The 16,674-nt window shown below is 32.1% G+C and overlaps 2 protein-coding genes and 1 long non-coding RNA gene across 4 annotated transcripts in view; 1 reads left to right on the plus strand and 2 right to left on the minus strand.

Moving 5' to 3' along the window:
• The window catches only part of LOC127840179 (carnosine synthase 1-like), a 214,085-nt gene that overhangs the window by 18,827 nt on the left and 178,584 nt on the right, over positions 1-16,674 (minus strand). The window lies entirely within an intron of this gene.
• LOC127840187 (uncharacterized) overlaps positions 1-16,674 on the minus strand; it is a 30,216-nt gene that overhangs the window by 12,389 nt on the left and 1,153 nt on the right. The gene's annotated exons all lie outside the window — the stretch shown is intronic.
• Positions 2,335-15,279, plus strand: LOC127840182 (uncharacterized). 2 transcript variants are annotated; one of them, XM_052368683.1, is made up of 18 exons: positions 2,335-2,553; positions 5,867-5,982; positions 6,450-6,478; positions 6,730-7,099; positions 7,239-7,345; positions 7,527-7,610; positions 7,996-8,118; positions 8,474-8,605; positions 8,798-8,875; positions 9,212-9,342; positions 9,753-9,839; positions 10,225-10,317; positions 10,667-10,750; positions 10,923-11,130; positions 12,763-12,918; positions 14,068-14,144; positions 14,684-14,754; positions 15,080-15,279. In XM_052368683.1, the coding sequence occupies exons 1-18, from the start codon at positions 2,542-2,544 to the stop codon at positions 15,168-15,170; spliced, it is 2,049 nt and encodes a 682-aa protein (XP_052224643.1). In that variant the 5' UTR covers positions 2,335-2,541; the 3' UTR covers positions 15,171-15,279. The 2 variants fall into 2 exon arrangements, with proteins under 2 accessions (XP_052224643.1, XP_052224644.1); XM_052368684.1 differs by having other exon boundaries at positions 5,870-5,982.

The following is a 16,674-nucleotide window of genomic DNA, read 5'->3' on the forward strand; positions in this document are numbered from 1 at the left end:
GCGATAAGTTTACTGGGGTTAACCTACATTGTATTAAAAGGCAGTACAAAGTAAAGTGTCCTGTGGATGTGCGTACTAAATGACATCATTGTTTTAACTTTCCGGATTTACCATTATAGCTTCGCGTCAAATGAGAGTAGAGTCGGGGAAATACCAGTTTCAAGAAAAAACAAACGGGCGAGGAATACAAACAAGCAGACAGAAAATTCCTGATTGTTTTTTTGGTTTTGTATGTGTTGGCGACAAATAATCAAACGTAAAACCTTGACGTTAAAACATGACTCGTTTCATTTCAATACTTGTTTTAGGGATAGTATTTATTTTGCACATATGTTTTCTATGTAGCCTGTACTCGCTTTGAACATGCGTTTGGAAAAACGTAAACGCCTGGCATTATATCTCGTGTAATGAACTAATATATTTGCGTTGGTTTATTACTGTTGACGTTATTTTTATATTTCGTGCCTAGATCTCGAGCTCTTACTATGCATGCTCTTAATAATATTTAATATCAATGACCATGATTACTAACTTCTGTGATACCGTTGCACTACCATGATGTGTTGCACATTCAAATAAAACACCAATGTTCAATTATTGTATATTTTTATTGTTGGAGGTGTAAGCGTTGTGTTTATCAGTACAACAACGCCCTGTTATGTTTTGTTTTTACAATTATTAATCAGAAAATCTCTTTTTATACGTCTAGCTAATGTCTGTATTAAAAAAAGCATTTAATTAAGAGCCGATTATATAAAGATCTAATAGCAAATATCTGCCTTTCCCCCAAATTTGAAATGTTCTGTATTAACTATCTAACTTCATCCTTTTTTCAATCCGTTACGGATTTAATCATTCATTTAACGTTGTTACAACATAACCATTCATTTAACGTTGTTACAACATAACCATTCATTTAACATTGTTACAACATAATCATTCATGTAACGTTGTTACAACATACCGAGCCTTCTCATACATCCTACATTTTCACGAAAATCGAAATATTAAAAAAATGCATTCACTTTTATTGTATGTTTTTTCTTTCACCTTTTCATTTATTGTTTTTATTGTTGTCATTTTGACTCATTTGTATTCATGTTAGCATTTTTTCTTTATTGTTTTGACGATGAGCTGTGTATGCTTACATCGCAAATATACTATCTTTTCTGTTCTGTCAAATAAAACGAGATTGAACAATACGAGCCTCGGCCTTGAACAAACTGGGCTTAATGCATGTGCGTAAAGTGTCATCCCAGATTAGCAGCCTGCACAGCCTAATCCGGGACGACACTTTCTGCTTTTATGGAATCTTTCGTTTTAAGGAGGTCTCTTCTAAACGAAAATCTAGTGTTGTCGGAAAGTGTTGTCCCTGATGCGAAATGCACAGGCTAAACTGGGACGACACTTAACGCACATACATTTTTCCCAGTTTTTCAAGAACGGGGCTCATATAATTTGGTTTGTTATTTGGTTGGTAGTGTAAGAGAGCATGAATAGCAGTGCTTAAACCATCGATGAATATGAGTTACACTTGCTTTCAACGCGGTAAGTGTTAAACTATGCACGAGACTTTATTGGCACAGTTGAAGGATTCGTTCCCAGCCAGTATTGAATATTGACTTTGTTTTCTATTGATCCCATATTTTTGTTTTTTAAGTTTTTTGTTTTTAAAGTATTGTCTTTAAAACGAAAATTGCCTAAATTACAACAAACATGATGAGAAATTTAATACCATAAACTGAGAATGTGTATCGACTGTATAGTATATTTAGAGTTGTATCATCCAAAATAATACATGGTGTAGAATTTAAAAACACACATATAACATCTATGGAAAACTTTCAACAACGTTTCTTTACAATTTTTTTTTTAGTTTATGGAAAACAAATATGTGGTAGATTGATGTCAAACTATGGTAATATTGCTTATTGTCATTTAGACGTTTAAAACGAATATTAGGAAAACTATAATAGTAATCATGAGTATATGTCGCACAATAGTATTTTGACACTTCGGCAAATTAAACGTAATGGTATTGCATGATTGGATAATTAAACTATATATATATATATATATATATATATATATATATATATATATATATATATATATATATATATATATATATAGCTATGCCTCCAGTTTATGTTCATAAATAAATATATCCTTCCCTGAAGTGTACGTTGTCACACTCAAATACAAAAGTTTAGATTACAAACGAACCTAATATTGGTGTCATTAAGTTTGCATATTGTCGCAAAACATAACCATGATATAACACACTTGTGTCGCTATCAAGTATTTCCGGTTTGGGGATTATAAGGAAGCAAATATAAAGTAAGTTAAGTAGCTCTCTCAGGTTATGTAACTTTAAATTCAACTGTCATGTAACATTATAATTCACGAAAATGTGTGAAAACCAGCTTCTAAACTAGTCATAGCAAATAGTATACCTGTATCTATTTTCACTGTGTCATGTATACAATTAAATTATGACCGGGAGGATCAACTAATATACACGTTTAGTAGTCACAAACAATGGATGAATTGGTAAGTATTTTTTTAATTAAAAAGTAAACATTTAATGATCTGTTATATCAACGATAGTCTCGTCTTGAATTAGTTTAAACCTATTTGTTTTAGCTCGATTGCATCGAAAGCCTGAGGCTTATATAAAGCTCTCGAGTCCGTTTCCTGGGCCAAGAACCATTACTTGATGTCTTTGGGAGATCTAAAGAACGCTCCCGCGGTTGGGATCGAACTCATGACCTCCCGGTCGCTAGGCGGACACCCTATCCATTACACCACGGCGACCTTTAGTCTTGAATTAAGAAGCATATTAACCAATTTATGCCTAGCGTCGAGAAAAAAATGCCTTGGCAAACAGCGTAGACCCAGATGAGACGTCGCATAATGCGGCGTCTCATCTGGGTCTGTGCTGTTTGCTTAAAGGAATTTCTGTACGAAATATTCTAAATATAGAAATATATATACTAGACATCCCTAATTTTGGAAATAAATTGATCCAATTTAGAAGGATGGGAGAGTCCACTAAGCATAAATTGGTTAAGATTGTGATTATGTGTGACGTCATGCGTAATTATAAAGATCCATTCGTATGCATATTGATTTGAATAAACACTTCACATACACACTCTGATGGTATTACAATAAAGAAATTTAAAAAGAAATTTATTTCATTAACAATAAGAATATGTAAATGCTTTATTGTTTTATTTTTAAAATATAAAGTAACAGTTAGTTTTATTGATATTGTATTTGGAAATAACAAACATGATATTGTATTTGGAAATACCAAACATGTACCTGATAAACTTAAAAAAATAAAATAGGCACACGGTGATTGTATGTTAGTATTTAAGATGCCTATATATAAATATTTTAGCGTAGTGTAACCGTAAACGAAGTAATAATAACTGTTGGAAAGTTTAGATGAACGCAAAAATATTTCGATAAACAACGCACAGTTGGTAACATGTAGGAAAAACGTATATACAGTGGTGTAAACATTGTTAAATACATTATTAATTACAAACAATGACTTGATCAGTATTTGATTCCTACGTTTAGTTCGCAGGTGTATTTGTTTTCTCTGATACAACTGCAGCTACTGAATCAACTTTGAATTAAACAGCAGTTTACAAAATCTTCTTAAAACCTAGGTTTACAAACTAAATCATTCTATAAATATCATTTTATAAATAACAAGTGATAGCTAGCGATGACAGCAATATCAACCCAAGATCAACCGGGGCGGTACCTTTCATTCCTTGATATGTTTCGCTGTAACACTCGCTACCATGTGATATTGATTTTATTTTACCGAACAAACATAACAAAACATTTGATGGGAAGTGTATTCCAAAACAGTTAACGTTTAACTTAAAGTTGAATAACAGTTTAAACGACAATAAAGGTTACAAAAAGATTCCAAAATAATGCAACCGAGCCAATCAGAATACAACAAACAACAACTCTCTTAATAATGTCTAGGTATCAAAAACTTATTTTGCTGCCCAACATTATTTACTGCCATACGCTCATTACTTCACTACATGGTATTGTTATACAATGCACAGGCATCGGACATCCAGGGTCTATTTATAGAATGGTTAGACTATTTTTATCCGGGTAACAGTATATAAATATTACATGGCTGACAGGGTGACAGTAAATTTGTCAACTTGAGGAAATACTGTCAACCGAGGCGAAGACGAGGTTGACAGTATTTTTCCGAAAGTTGACAAATTTACTGTCACCCTGTCAGACGTGTAATATTTATTTTATTATACCGATATTAAAACACTATTCAAACATGAACAATTTATATGAACCATGAACAATTTTAATATTCAATAATTGTAGTTAATTTCAGCAATGAACAACCATTAATATTTTGATAACAATAATAAAAGTACACTGGTTAACACAGTCAATTTCTTGTAACAGGAAATAAAAATTCAATAGTTAAACAGTATTAAGTATGTCTCTTAAAGTGTTTTCTAAGTCTAACAGTAACATAGTATTAACTTCAAACAATTTTCCGCGAAATCGTGACGTCACCATAACAATGAAAATCCAATGACGTCGTCTTCATACAGCTAGTGCGCGGACAATCAAAGTGACTTCATTCCGCACGTGATTGCTAAGGTAGCGGGCGACAGTAGTTTTTGGACAGTCAATTTTTTCCCTCTGGGTCTGACAGTATTTCTATGTTACGATGGCCTATGGGAGTTTAGTATCGTGAATAAAAGTAAAGTATAATAAAACAAAATGATGTTACCACGTGACGTTTCTTTTGGTATATGGGTGAAAAACACAGAGTGGTCTTGTGAGGTATGAGAATAAAAGTGATATGTCTGTTCAATGCATTAGAAAGTCTTTAACAATTCTTTTGCGTAATTGGTCTTCTATTATTTTTAAAGTATAGTTTGCATCCAAGTGTATTTAATCTAGTAAAGGTTGACTTTATAGACACTTTTAGTCTAAGACAAAATTTTCCGCAACGATTTACTTATTGTAGATGATATTTGCTATACTAAGTATTTAACAATTCTTTCGCGACATTGATATACTATTATTTTTGAAAATATATTTGGCATCCGCGAGTACATAATTTTGTAAAGGTTGAATATATAGAGACTTTTTCGTTTTCCGCAACACATTTCTCATGGAAAATGAACTAAATTTGCTACACTAAGTCTTTAACAATTCTTTCGCGACTATTACTTTTGAAAGTGTATTTGGTATCCGCGTGTACTAAACTAAATATAGATTGACACTACAGAGCATAAGTCGAGGACAATAGTTTTCCGCCACGAATTACTCATAGTAGATGCAAGAAATTAGGTACACTAAGACCTGCACAAATAGTAAAATAAAGAACTCTTGTTATAAATCATAACATAACATTAAACTCTTTACATAAATGTACATAAAATAAAGAGTGATTGATATATACATATATACTAGAGCAACACGATATGGTCATAATCATTAAACATTGCAGATCTGTAAATTCAGAGTGGAATATATATTTAAGGGCGTGGGAACTGTTGCAACCTTGTAGTTCTCTGGTCATAACAATTTAACGGCCTGGCATTAGTTCATGGATTCTTTATTAATTAAATAGAGTTGCTATCATTTCCCCATAGAAACAATATTGAACTGAAATATGCAACATATAATTCTTTTTTCGAAACAATTTGTGCCGTATTCGTCTTTAAAAGCTTCGAAACTGTTTCTGTTAAACCCTCCTAAAATTATTTTAAATTCACATTATTGTTTGAAATCATGTTATAAAGGCGATTCCGACATTATTGCGTAAAATCTTTTTATACAGAAGATTCGGACCAGAGAACAGGTAAAGGCTGACTTGGAGGATTCTAAGACCAGTACCCGAGGGATTCTAGAGTCACTTGACCAGTTGCAAAGACACAATGGACATGTCTGCAGAAAGTACGTCTAGCAGTTAGAAATATGTATAAACTGTAAAACCATATGTTTTTGTAAAATGGCATTATTGCGTTGTACATCTTAGCCTTATTATGGATACATGCATGCATAATTTATAACATGGGATATACCATCAGATATTCATTAAAAAAAATGTTTGTTTTGTGTTCAACACAATTTCTAATTTTTTATTAAAAATTCTTAAATAATAATTATTGCTATTATATTATTTGAAGTCTTCAAATGTCAGCTTATTTCTTAAGCGACAGCGGCTGGGACAATGTCAGCTATAGTTGAGTTTGAACCGTTAAATATGTTGTCACTAGCAAAAGCGCTTATAAACTTCAACAAGGTTGCAATACAAATTAACCTGTTATATGTATGATATATGCTTTTTTTCATATCATTTTCGACTCTTTTTTAGAAATGAAATAAATGTAAACTCTTGTTTTATTTATCATATTTTATAGCTCTGGTGCACTTGCGGCAATTGACCATGGTAATACAATAAACGTTTTATTCAATAAATTTCACATTTAATACATATACATAATTTTAATTTCATTATAAATGGTTCATTTAAAATTTATAATTTTTACTTGTGGGAGTCATTTGCAACGTATGTCGTGACTTAAACAACGCAATGCATATATAATAGAATAATGATGATCCACTGTGGAAACAAAATGCCTTCGCAAGTATGCACATGTACACGTGATGTAATTGTTTATAGTATCTACATATTTTAAGAATTACAGGTTCTATCACAGCGGATTTCTCTTGCGGAGGACTCAGTTCGAAAAAACATCGAAAGGAACTCAAGAAGGGAGCGAATGCGAAAAAGATTTGACAATTTTCAGACACAGATGGATGATTTAAAACAAATGATGCGCGACGTTGAAGACAAACATATAATGAATGGCGGGCATATCGATTCAACACACGAACGTGTTGCTTCGTCTACGGGGAACGATCCTGTTTCACAATCAACTAACGGAGATGAGGTGCGCACCTTGTCAACGAGTGGCGAACAAACGAATAATTATTTAAAGAACGGTGGCCTGGCTTTATCAACTTATCAACAAGACTCATCAGATTCTGCTCCAAGGCATGTGGTTACGTGAGTACTTATCCAACGATTATCATTCATATAAACAGCCATGCAAAGTTATATAACGTGTGTGCTCTTCCTCCTACTTAATAAAATACTCATTCAATGTCATGCTGACACGGGCTTAAATTGTCATTTGTATGTTTAGGTGCACGGACATCGTATCTCCAGATGAGAATATTGCAAATGAATTAATTCATCACACATCGTCCAAACTAAATGAAGTTTTACAAATACAGAACCAGCAAAAAACAGGTGTCGTATGATCTTGGTATTTTTGTTATAGCATATACACATACAAATGTGGTTACTTAATTGTGGTTTACCATTAATTTTAAAAAACATTGTCTAGAAATGATAGCATAATATAAAATAATACTAATTTAATTTTCGATTGCAAACAAGTTTGTCTTTTTTTAATTACATCATTTTACAGAAATAACTCAACAACAACAAGCAACAGTTCAAATCATGGATACAAAGGCATGGATTTCGCTGGCCAAAACGAAGATAAGAGATGGTATATTTTGCATCTGTATTCTTACATGTTATACGTTAAGTCATGTAGGGGTTATTTTTTATATCCCATATCCCTAAGTTTTTCGCAGGGCGCGTTAAAAATGTGTTTTTTAACGTTTGTGTTTGATTTGCTTGGTTTACGAACATATCTTGTTACACGCGTAAACAAAAATATATGTATTGCGACTTCAATTGAATTTTAAATTTAAATACCCATTGATACTGTTGATATAAAACTTTCATAGCATACATTTCACACTGTGAAAATAGCAAATATACTGTATAATATTTGTCACAATGTGTAAAACGTGAAATATTAAACTTGATTTCGAAAATTCATTTTTAATATTTAAATTGAAAGCATGCGTACATTATTTCAATTTAAGAACAATTACGAACGGAGCCTCTAGAAGGATATCATACTGTCCTTTTACTGGACATATCAAAAAGTATGGCTTCTGGAAATGCATGGAGGCAGGCCAAACTATTTGTCAATGAATTTCTTGAAGGTATATTATTCAATAAAATAATGTTAGAAAATACAATTAATAACAATTTAACATAATGCCGTATACTTTTGCTTTGCAAAAATATCCAAAAACAACACAACAACAACACGCCGTTGTTATTATTTTATTATTTTTATCATTTTCTTTATAGATGAATTCGATGCCGTTACTCTTCTTTAATGACATAATCAACGTTATAGTTGATATTGATACTCATTCAAAATGAGCCTTCTGAATTAATGCATGCTTATATGTTATAATTGGTAATGTTTCTACTAAAGTATGACTAAATTACGAAGGTATGTACTGTAAGTTGCCTTCAATTATTTAAGTTTTGGCTAAATATTGCTTATAGGCCTTCAAGAACACGATCAGCTATACCCACCACCTGGTCTGAGAGAACATGTAGCTTTTGCCACGTTTGGTCACAAAACTGAGCTTAACATATTACTGACGACAGACTTCAGCTCAATAAGAGATAAAATGGGTGATTTCTTGGCTAAATATTTTACAACTATAAACAACGCACTAAACTATGTTTTTTACTCATAAACAATGTTTATAAGGGCAAAGTTTTACTTTAAAGTGTTCGTTTAATAAAACGTTTAATAATATGTTTAGACCAAGTAAATGAATGATTATGTGAAACTATAAAACCAGCGACACATTTTGTTTACAGAGACCATGACATTGGGAGGTCCGAGTCCACTTTATGGTGGGCTTGTGATGGCTATAGCGGGATCTAAATTAAGCAATAGTAAGTTAACTTGATGGAAATGAATGCCATTGATTTAAAATAGGGTCTACCCACTTGAGGTGAATATACGAATCAACAATAGTTTGTTTATTGTGATAGGGGTTGGGTTGAAACGTCTCCATTGTATTTGAATTTACAGTGACAGTTGAGTTATTAGGTAAAACGGTTCTTAAGAGCATTTAACGTAATGTATTGTAGCAAATTGTCTGCATCGCATACGGACATATATATTAACAATGAGGCGTCTTAAAGTAAAAGATAATATGTTACTTCACTGCTGAACAACCATTTATCTTTTCCTAGATGTAATATACATTTCGTATTTATTTTCATTAGATGGAGCGGAATGCACAAATAATCATCGTTTCGTTATGCGCAATAAGATTATCGTCGTCACGGATGGCCGCCCAACAGATACTTCGAAAACAATCGGACCTGACGTCTCTGACCCACAAACATGTGATCAGGTTTATTTAACTTTTCCTTTTGTTTGTTCTTGTATTATTATGGCTATATATATTGCATTTGTTTAATACCAAAATGCATGTAACTTTAACTAATTGAAATCACGCCTGCGTCATTTGCCGTACGTTGAAGAAAATATTAGGTGAAAAATAATAAATCATCTAAGAAAATTTTAATGAAAGTTGAGAAAATGTTCAGAAGTACATATACCAAGTTCGTTAAAGCAGTAACAATAATTTGAAATAAACGAAATAACCGACAGCAAGAGGCTCTTTTGATTGCGGAATGAATAAAATGCAAATTAAAAAAATATCATGAGGTCCTTTAGACGACACCATCAGCCAAAATGCATGTCACAGCGAGAATACATCGGTCCAATCTGTACTCAGGCCAACTCATGTTTCCATTACAGACAACTGTGGACGTTATCCAAGAAATGCAATATGCAGAAAGACAAGTAATATCTGTGTTTTATGTTGGTGTCGGAGACTATAATAAGGTAAACGCTCAAAGACGTTGATTTTTAAGTCCGATTATTAATACCGCAATAAATGATCAACATAAACACGTTGTCACAAATGTTAATGTTTTCATTATGCTTGTGGTTAGGCACACATCTGGACAAAAGATATGAGTAAATCACCGATCGAGTCGGTAAACAGTATTTTATAGTGATTAGTATTTTATAGTAAGTTCAACTTTTTACCAAAGAGACTGCATGTTCTTCTTAATCAAATGTGTCTTTCTTTAAACGCATATGCTTATATTCGGTATAATATCAACGATCTAAAAACCTGAATTGGTTAATTATTAGCAACATAGTTTGTGAATATGTTCATTGTTAAGGTATATTTCCTGCAGAAACGGCTGTTTTCATGTTTTAGGACTTCTTAGAAATAGTGGCATCAGGAACCCAATATAGGACATTGTACAGCTACACGGACGGACGAAGGCTGTCTCGTCGCAACTTCCTATGTGTACGAAAACAATTAAATGATATCAAGACCTTTATATGGAATAAAAATCAAGGCCACGTTGCTTGCTTTTATAAAAAACTAAACTAAATTTGTGCCATACAATAATAATAATTATTATTATAAAAATAACAATAATAATAATAATAATAATAATAATAATAATAATAATAATAATAATAATAATAATAATTATAATAATAATAATAATAATAATAACGATAATAACAATAATAATAATTCTATTAATAATAATAATAATAAAATATAAAAAAATAAAAAAATAATAAAAATAATAATAATAATAACAAATAAAAATAAAAATAATAATAATAATTATTATTATTTTCAGCGTTCAACCGAGTTTTCGGAAATTTCACGTCCCGGACTTGTTGGGGTATATTGCAGTTATTCAGAACTCACAAGTGAAGATTTGGTAAGCTGTTGATTTGCATGTATGGTGTTATTTGTGTTTGTTTTTGTGGATGAATATTTACGCTTGAACCGTTTTATTCACGCTCATTGTGAGTTTTCGTTGCATTTATAAGAGTAAACAACATGAGCATTGAGTCTGTTTACATAAGCCTTTAGACCATTTTGTATTACAGGAAGACGTACACGAAATGCATATGGAATCACGAATTTATCACAAACGAATTGAAAGAGAACGCATGCGGCCACCATTAGACAAATACCTCGAGAGCAGCAATGCCAGGTTTCCTGTTATTGGAACACGGGTTATCCGGGGACCAGACTGGCACTATGAGGACCAGGATAAGAATAAACCGGGAACCATCGTTGGTCATGCCGTAGATGGTAAAACATAGCTCTAATTTGTGCATTTAATATAAAGCCAGTAATTAATTTTAATGTAGATGCATTGACTGTATTTTCTTTACATATATTTTGGAAAAAATATGGTGTTTCCTCAAAGAGTTAACATAAACATTATTTAATTATAATACATTAGTTAGGTGTATATAATTTATGAGAATTTGTACTTTGTGAGAGCATATATTGTATTCCTTGTGTTTCAATATAGATTAACTTAAACAATAACTTATGAAGCCGTGTGTTACATCATTGCGCGATGCAAACACGGCGCTTTTTTCTGCTTTTTTTTTACAAAATGCGAACAACAGACATTGACGTGATATTATGTATTTTTAATTACGGTATAATAATAATAATAATAATAATAATAATAATAATAATAATAATAATAATAACTTTATTATATGAAGAATTCACATTAAGAAATAATTTCTGTTTTACAATGTGGTCTTCAGTAACAAAACACAAGTATACATATTGAAACATGCACACGAACATACAAGGGAAATAAGAAAATTTACTATACATTTAAATGTTATAATAACTTCTTTATCAATTCTGACGACGTCGACGACGACGAAGACGACGAAAACGATGATAATGATGACCATGATGATTATGATAATACAAAATATGCAAAATATGATACAAAAATCAATCTTTCAAAAATCAATCTTACTAAATAAATCACATCAGACACATCACAACAAAGTATTTACATAGAAAAATTAAAAATGAGCATAAATATATATCAATGATTTGTTTGTAGGTATTCTTTAAATTTTATTTTGAATGTAGTATTCGAAGACACTTGGCGGATGCTTATTGAAAATTGAATTCCATATGGTTCGTGACCGAAACGAAAACGCTCGTTTTCCATAATTTGTTTTAAACGGAATAGATGATATATCAGTGTGTATGATTGATCTAAGAGCGTACACATTGTTATTTGAGATATGAATAACTTTATTGAAATGAGAGGGCATTGCGCCTATAACAAACTTAGGAATAATAGCTCCAATTAGGAAAGTACATCTGTTATTGAATGCCAACCAACCCAGTTCTTTGAATAAGGGAGCTGAAGGATTGAATATGGTTTATTCAGTATTATTATTTTAGCAGCTCGTTTTTGGTATCGAATGTATTTTACGTAAGTGTGACTGTGTTGCTGAACACCATAATGCGCAACAAAAATCCAGAGTCGTTAATATATATGATTTGTAAAACAGTTTTTTTGTTTCATAGTTAATAAAATAGTCGATTCGTTTCAATAAGGCCAGTATAAAGTTAACTATCCTAACTTTATGGAAAGAGGACCGACATTTCATACCGGTCATTCTTCTGATTGAATATTGTTTAATATGAGCCTCGCTCTGTGACAAGGGGTATTAATGTATGTACGTAAAGTGTCGTCCCAGATAAGCCTGTGCAGTCCGCACAGGCCAATCAGGGACAACACTCTACGCCTTAACTGGATTTTCGGTAAGAAGAGTCTTCCTTTATACGTAAAGTACAATAAAAGCGAGAAGTGTCGTCCCTGATTAGCCTGTGTGGACTGCACAGGCTAATCTTGGACGACACTTTACGCAGATGCATTTAACCCCGTTTTCACAGAATGTTCAGATCCCGTCGTCTGGGTACAGTGGGATGCAAATGATGTCATACAAGGGTATCAATACGGAGCACGAGGCTTTGATGTGCTAATTTCTGATGAAAAGAGGCAATTGCGCCCAGGCGAAGTAATAGCTGTCGGATGTGAAGTCAAACCAAGTATGTATATACTTATATATAATTTATATATTGTAATGAAAGCAGCATAAGATACAAATGGCCGCTTTTTAATGCAAATGTTGAATATCTGGACGATCATAAAGGGGCTGCAATCTGCTAGATGTAACATTATTTATTCGGTTTATGGTGTGATATAATGCGCATACAATTAACACAAAAAAAATGGAAGTCGATTTGAAAACAAAAATTTATTATATGTAAATTCCTTCCCAGCCAACTTTTTAGTTTAAGTATGTACTATACATTTTTGACATATTTCATTTGAATGTTTTCAAAGCATACGGTCTTCGGCTATAGTTATCCTTACCTATGTCATCAACATTTTCTTCTTTATTGTTTTAAAGACATAACGGCAATATGATTAACATTAAAATGTGTACATTTAGAAATCATAGATTTTTACTCAAACTTATTTAAGGATATATACAAATGTTCCTACTTTTTTACATTCCATGATATTTGGTATAGTTACGTGAAAGTTTAACAATATATTCCGAATCAAAAGGAGTGATAGCTTCTAAAAAAGGGATTGCAACTCATATTGTATTTATTGATTAATTCAATTTATTTTTATATATTTATTTTTATTGACGTGTTCACAGATTTTGGCATGTGTTGAAGTTTGTCATAAAATGCTTTAAATTGATAAATGCAAACAACGAAACAAGAGAGCTCAAGAATAAATAAAAAAGAAAAAAGAAAGAAAGAGTAATCCAAACCCGGGATCGAACCACTGACCCATGAAGTAAAAGTCCAGCGATTAAACCACTCGGCCATCCATATTGATATAGTAATTCACGTATTGTATACTTTATAGAAGCCATCCTCGTAATGTCACAAAATATAGCTATAACAACAGAACTCTCCAATTGATTCAATCGTTACGCGTTTGTAACGCTTTAAAACTATAAGATTTTTAAAACGTCAAAAGATGCATATAATTGATATTTAGGGCATGGTGAATGTTCAGTATTACTATTTCGTTCCAAATAACATAACTACAACGACAATTTGCTTTTTTTGTCAATTTTGTCAATGTATGAAACCGTGAACAGGTTTTAAATAGTTAAAAAGTTGATCGTTTTCGGATAGTTGATTGAACTTATAATTACGTAATTTCTCTTTCAGGCCAAAATGCTAAAATAGAAGGTGTCCGTGCATGGAATACGGGCGTTGTCATCCGAGTGAACCCACCCAGAGCTCACGTATGTTTGGTTTTTCGTTTCATTTAACCCATTTATGCCTAGTGGACTCTCCCATCCTTTTAAATTGGATCAATTTATTTCCCAAATTAGGGATGTCTAGTATATTTATTTCAATATTTCTATATTTAGAATATTTCTCACAGAAATTCCTGTAAGAAAACAGCGGAGACCCTGATGAGACGCCGCATCATGCGTCGTCTTATCTGGGTCTTCGCTGTTTGCCAAGGCCTTTTTTCTAGACGCTAGAAATAAATGGGTTAATACATCAGACTTTCTGCATTTTCATTTTAATATTAACTAATCCTTGTGAACGGTATTAAATGTTCGTTTAATGCAAAGTTAACGGAATTAATAGTTGGTAAACTGATAACGTGTGATACGTGCATGAAATTGCTTAGTAAATCGAATTGTCATTAACTAGTGTGTGCTGAAAATACTCAGTGGAAACCATTACGTAATACGAACAACAAACATAATTACCAACCACTGAACTATTGTTTACAAAAACTAGCAACAAATAACACCCCAATTGTATGTAGGTGCGATGGAACACGGGGAAAAGAGGAGATTATCTCTATGGCGTTGATGGTAGGCCTGAGATAGAACTAAGGTATGCAGATATGAATTGTAATACTATAACCCTGATATGAACGACAATTTGAAGTATATTTAAAACTAACATATCGATCTTCAAATGGTTAGCGGTAATTACATGACATTAGAATGGAAACAATGTGGAAGCTGACTTTGCTTTGAATCTTAAATTCAACGATGTTTATGTAGCACTCTATATTCCGGATAATGATCATTATAATTTACCAGCGGTTTATCTAGGCCACTGAAGCCTGTTTCTCACATAAAGAGTATTTGAACAAACAATTATTCCGGAAATCTTTGTTGAGTTATAATTAACGTGATTAAAATTATTCTTTCAGTTCATTATCGGATGAGAGAGGCACACTCAGTGCTGAGGAGCCCGTCTCAAAGAGGAAGCTGAATAAGAACAAGCGGAAAATGAATAGTTGATTTCCATGGACACATTCTTTATGGAAACAAACTGCTTCAACTTGACGACTAGTCATTCAATCATGATAACTTTTAATTTTGGATTTTTAGAAAATTATGATTGGCTTTATTTTGAAATATTTATTACTTTTTCAAATTGTTTGTACGGTTTTCGCATGTGGTGAATATGATTGGCTTTATTTTGAAATACTTATTACTTTTTCTAATTGTTTGTACGGTTTTTGCATGTGGTGAAAATGTTTGAATTTTGAACTGATCGACCGAAATGCACTTTATTCTGATTTCACTATTATTATTTTGAAAGACTTAGTTATTTTACTATATAACTAAGCGTTATTATTTTCACCATTTTTATTAACATTCAAACTTTATAGTATTGTATAAACCGTAACCATTTAAGATTTAATCAACCAATGTAAATTTCACTTAACTCTATCGCAACTTTCTGTTTTCTTCGTTTGTTCTTTTAAAATGAAAATGTCGATACTTTAAAATATTCTATACATTTTGACAATATAAGATTCTGATTGGATTGTTGACAGTCACGTGTAGGTTTTTTGAAAGCGTTATTAAAACAAACGAACATTCGAAAACTTATATGAAGGTGACCAAAATCAGCTTTATAAAATCTTTGCCTCTGGCAACAGCATTTCCTCGTGTTGACAAAATGCAGTATTTATATCATGCTATTCACAGTTTTATTTCACCCTTTTTTATTCACCATTATCATTTTACTCTATTATCAACCGTTGCCATATTCACAATAGTATTCACCGTGGTCTTTTTCAGCACATACGTGTGTTGATAAATACAAATGATTTGTATAAAAAACAAAAAATGCTTTGTATAAAAGCTTGTCATACCGTGAAAAGCAGTGTCCAGTTTTAATGCTCCGTATTTTTAATATGAAAAGTCGTGTTCGGTGTTGGTGTTACGTATGATCGCAGCGTCTATATGTCTGCGTTCGGAAGTATATGAATAGATCGGTATTGTATTGTTTTTTCACAAACAAATACTAGAAGATCTTAAATAATATACATAGTTACAATATTTGATCATATACCTGAAGACTATTTTAAGTTTAGAAATAAATATTGTTTGCAAGTAAAATGTTTATTCAAGTTATCGCTAATCTTAGTGACGGATGCCTCACCTAGTGTTTTAAATACACTGCAGTCAGGGACTAACTCCGTGTTTAACATATGCGTCAGTAATTCAATAAATAAATACTCAAACTAAATGTAAATCTGAAATTTAAAAAATCCGTTCTATACGTGTATTTTCCTCGTCAATAGGTATGTGGGAGTCGAAGGCATCCCCCTACACACCGTACATCTTCACTCAGTAAATATCATAGATCATAATGCATGTTGTACAATATTGCATTTGTGACAATTGCTAATAACTGCTTAAAAAAATACTGTCATAATTGCATAAATAGCAATACATGTATACCATTTGAAGTAATGAATCTACGTCTAAATTATTCACAGTATTGCAAAGT

The sequence above is a fragment of the Dreissena polymorpha genome, chromosome 7 (assembly GCF_020536995.1).
Source record: "Dreissena polymorpha isolate Duluth1 chromosome 7, UMN_Dpol_1.0, whole genome shotgun sequence".
Classification (NCBI taxonomy): domain Eukaryota; kingdom Metazoa; phylum Mollusca; class Bivalvia; order Myida; family Dreissenidae; genus Dreissena; species Dreissena polymorpha.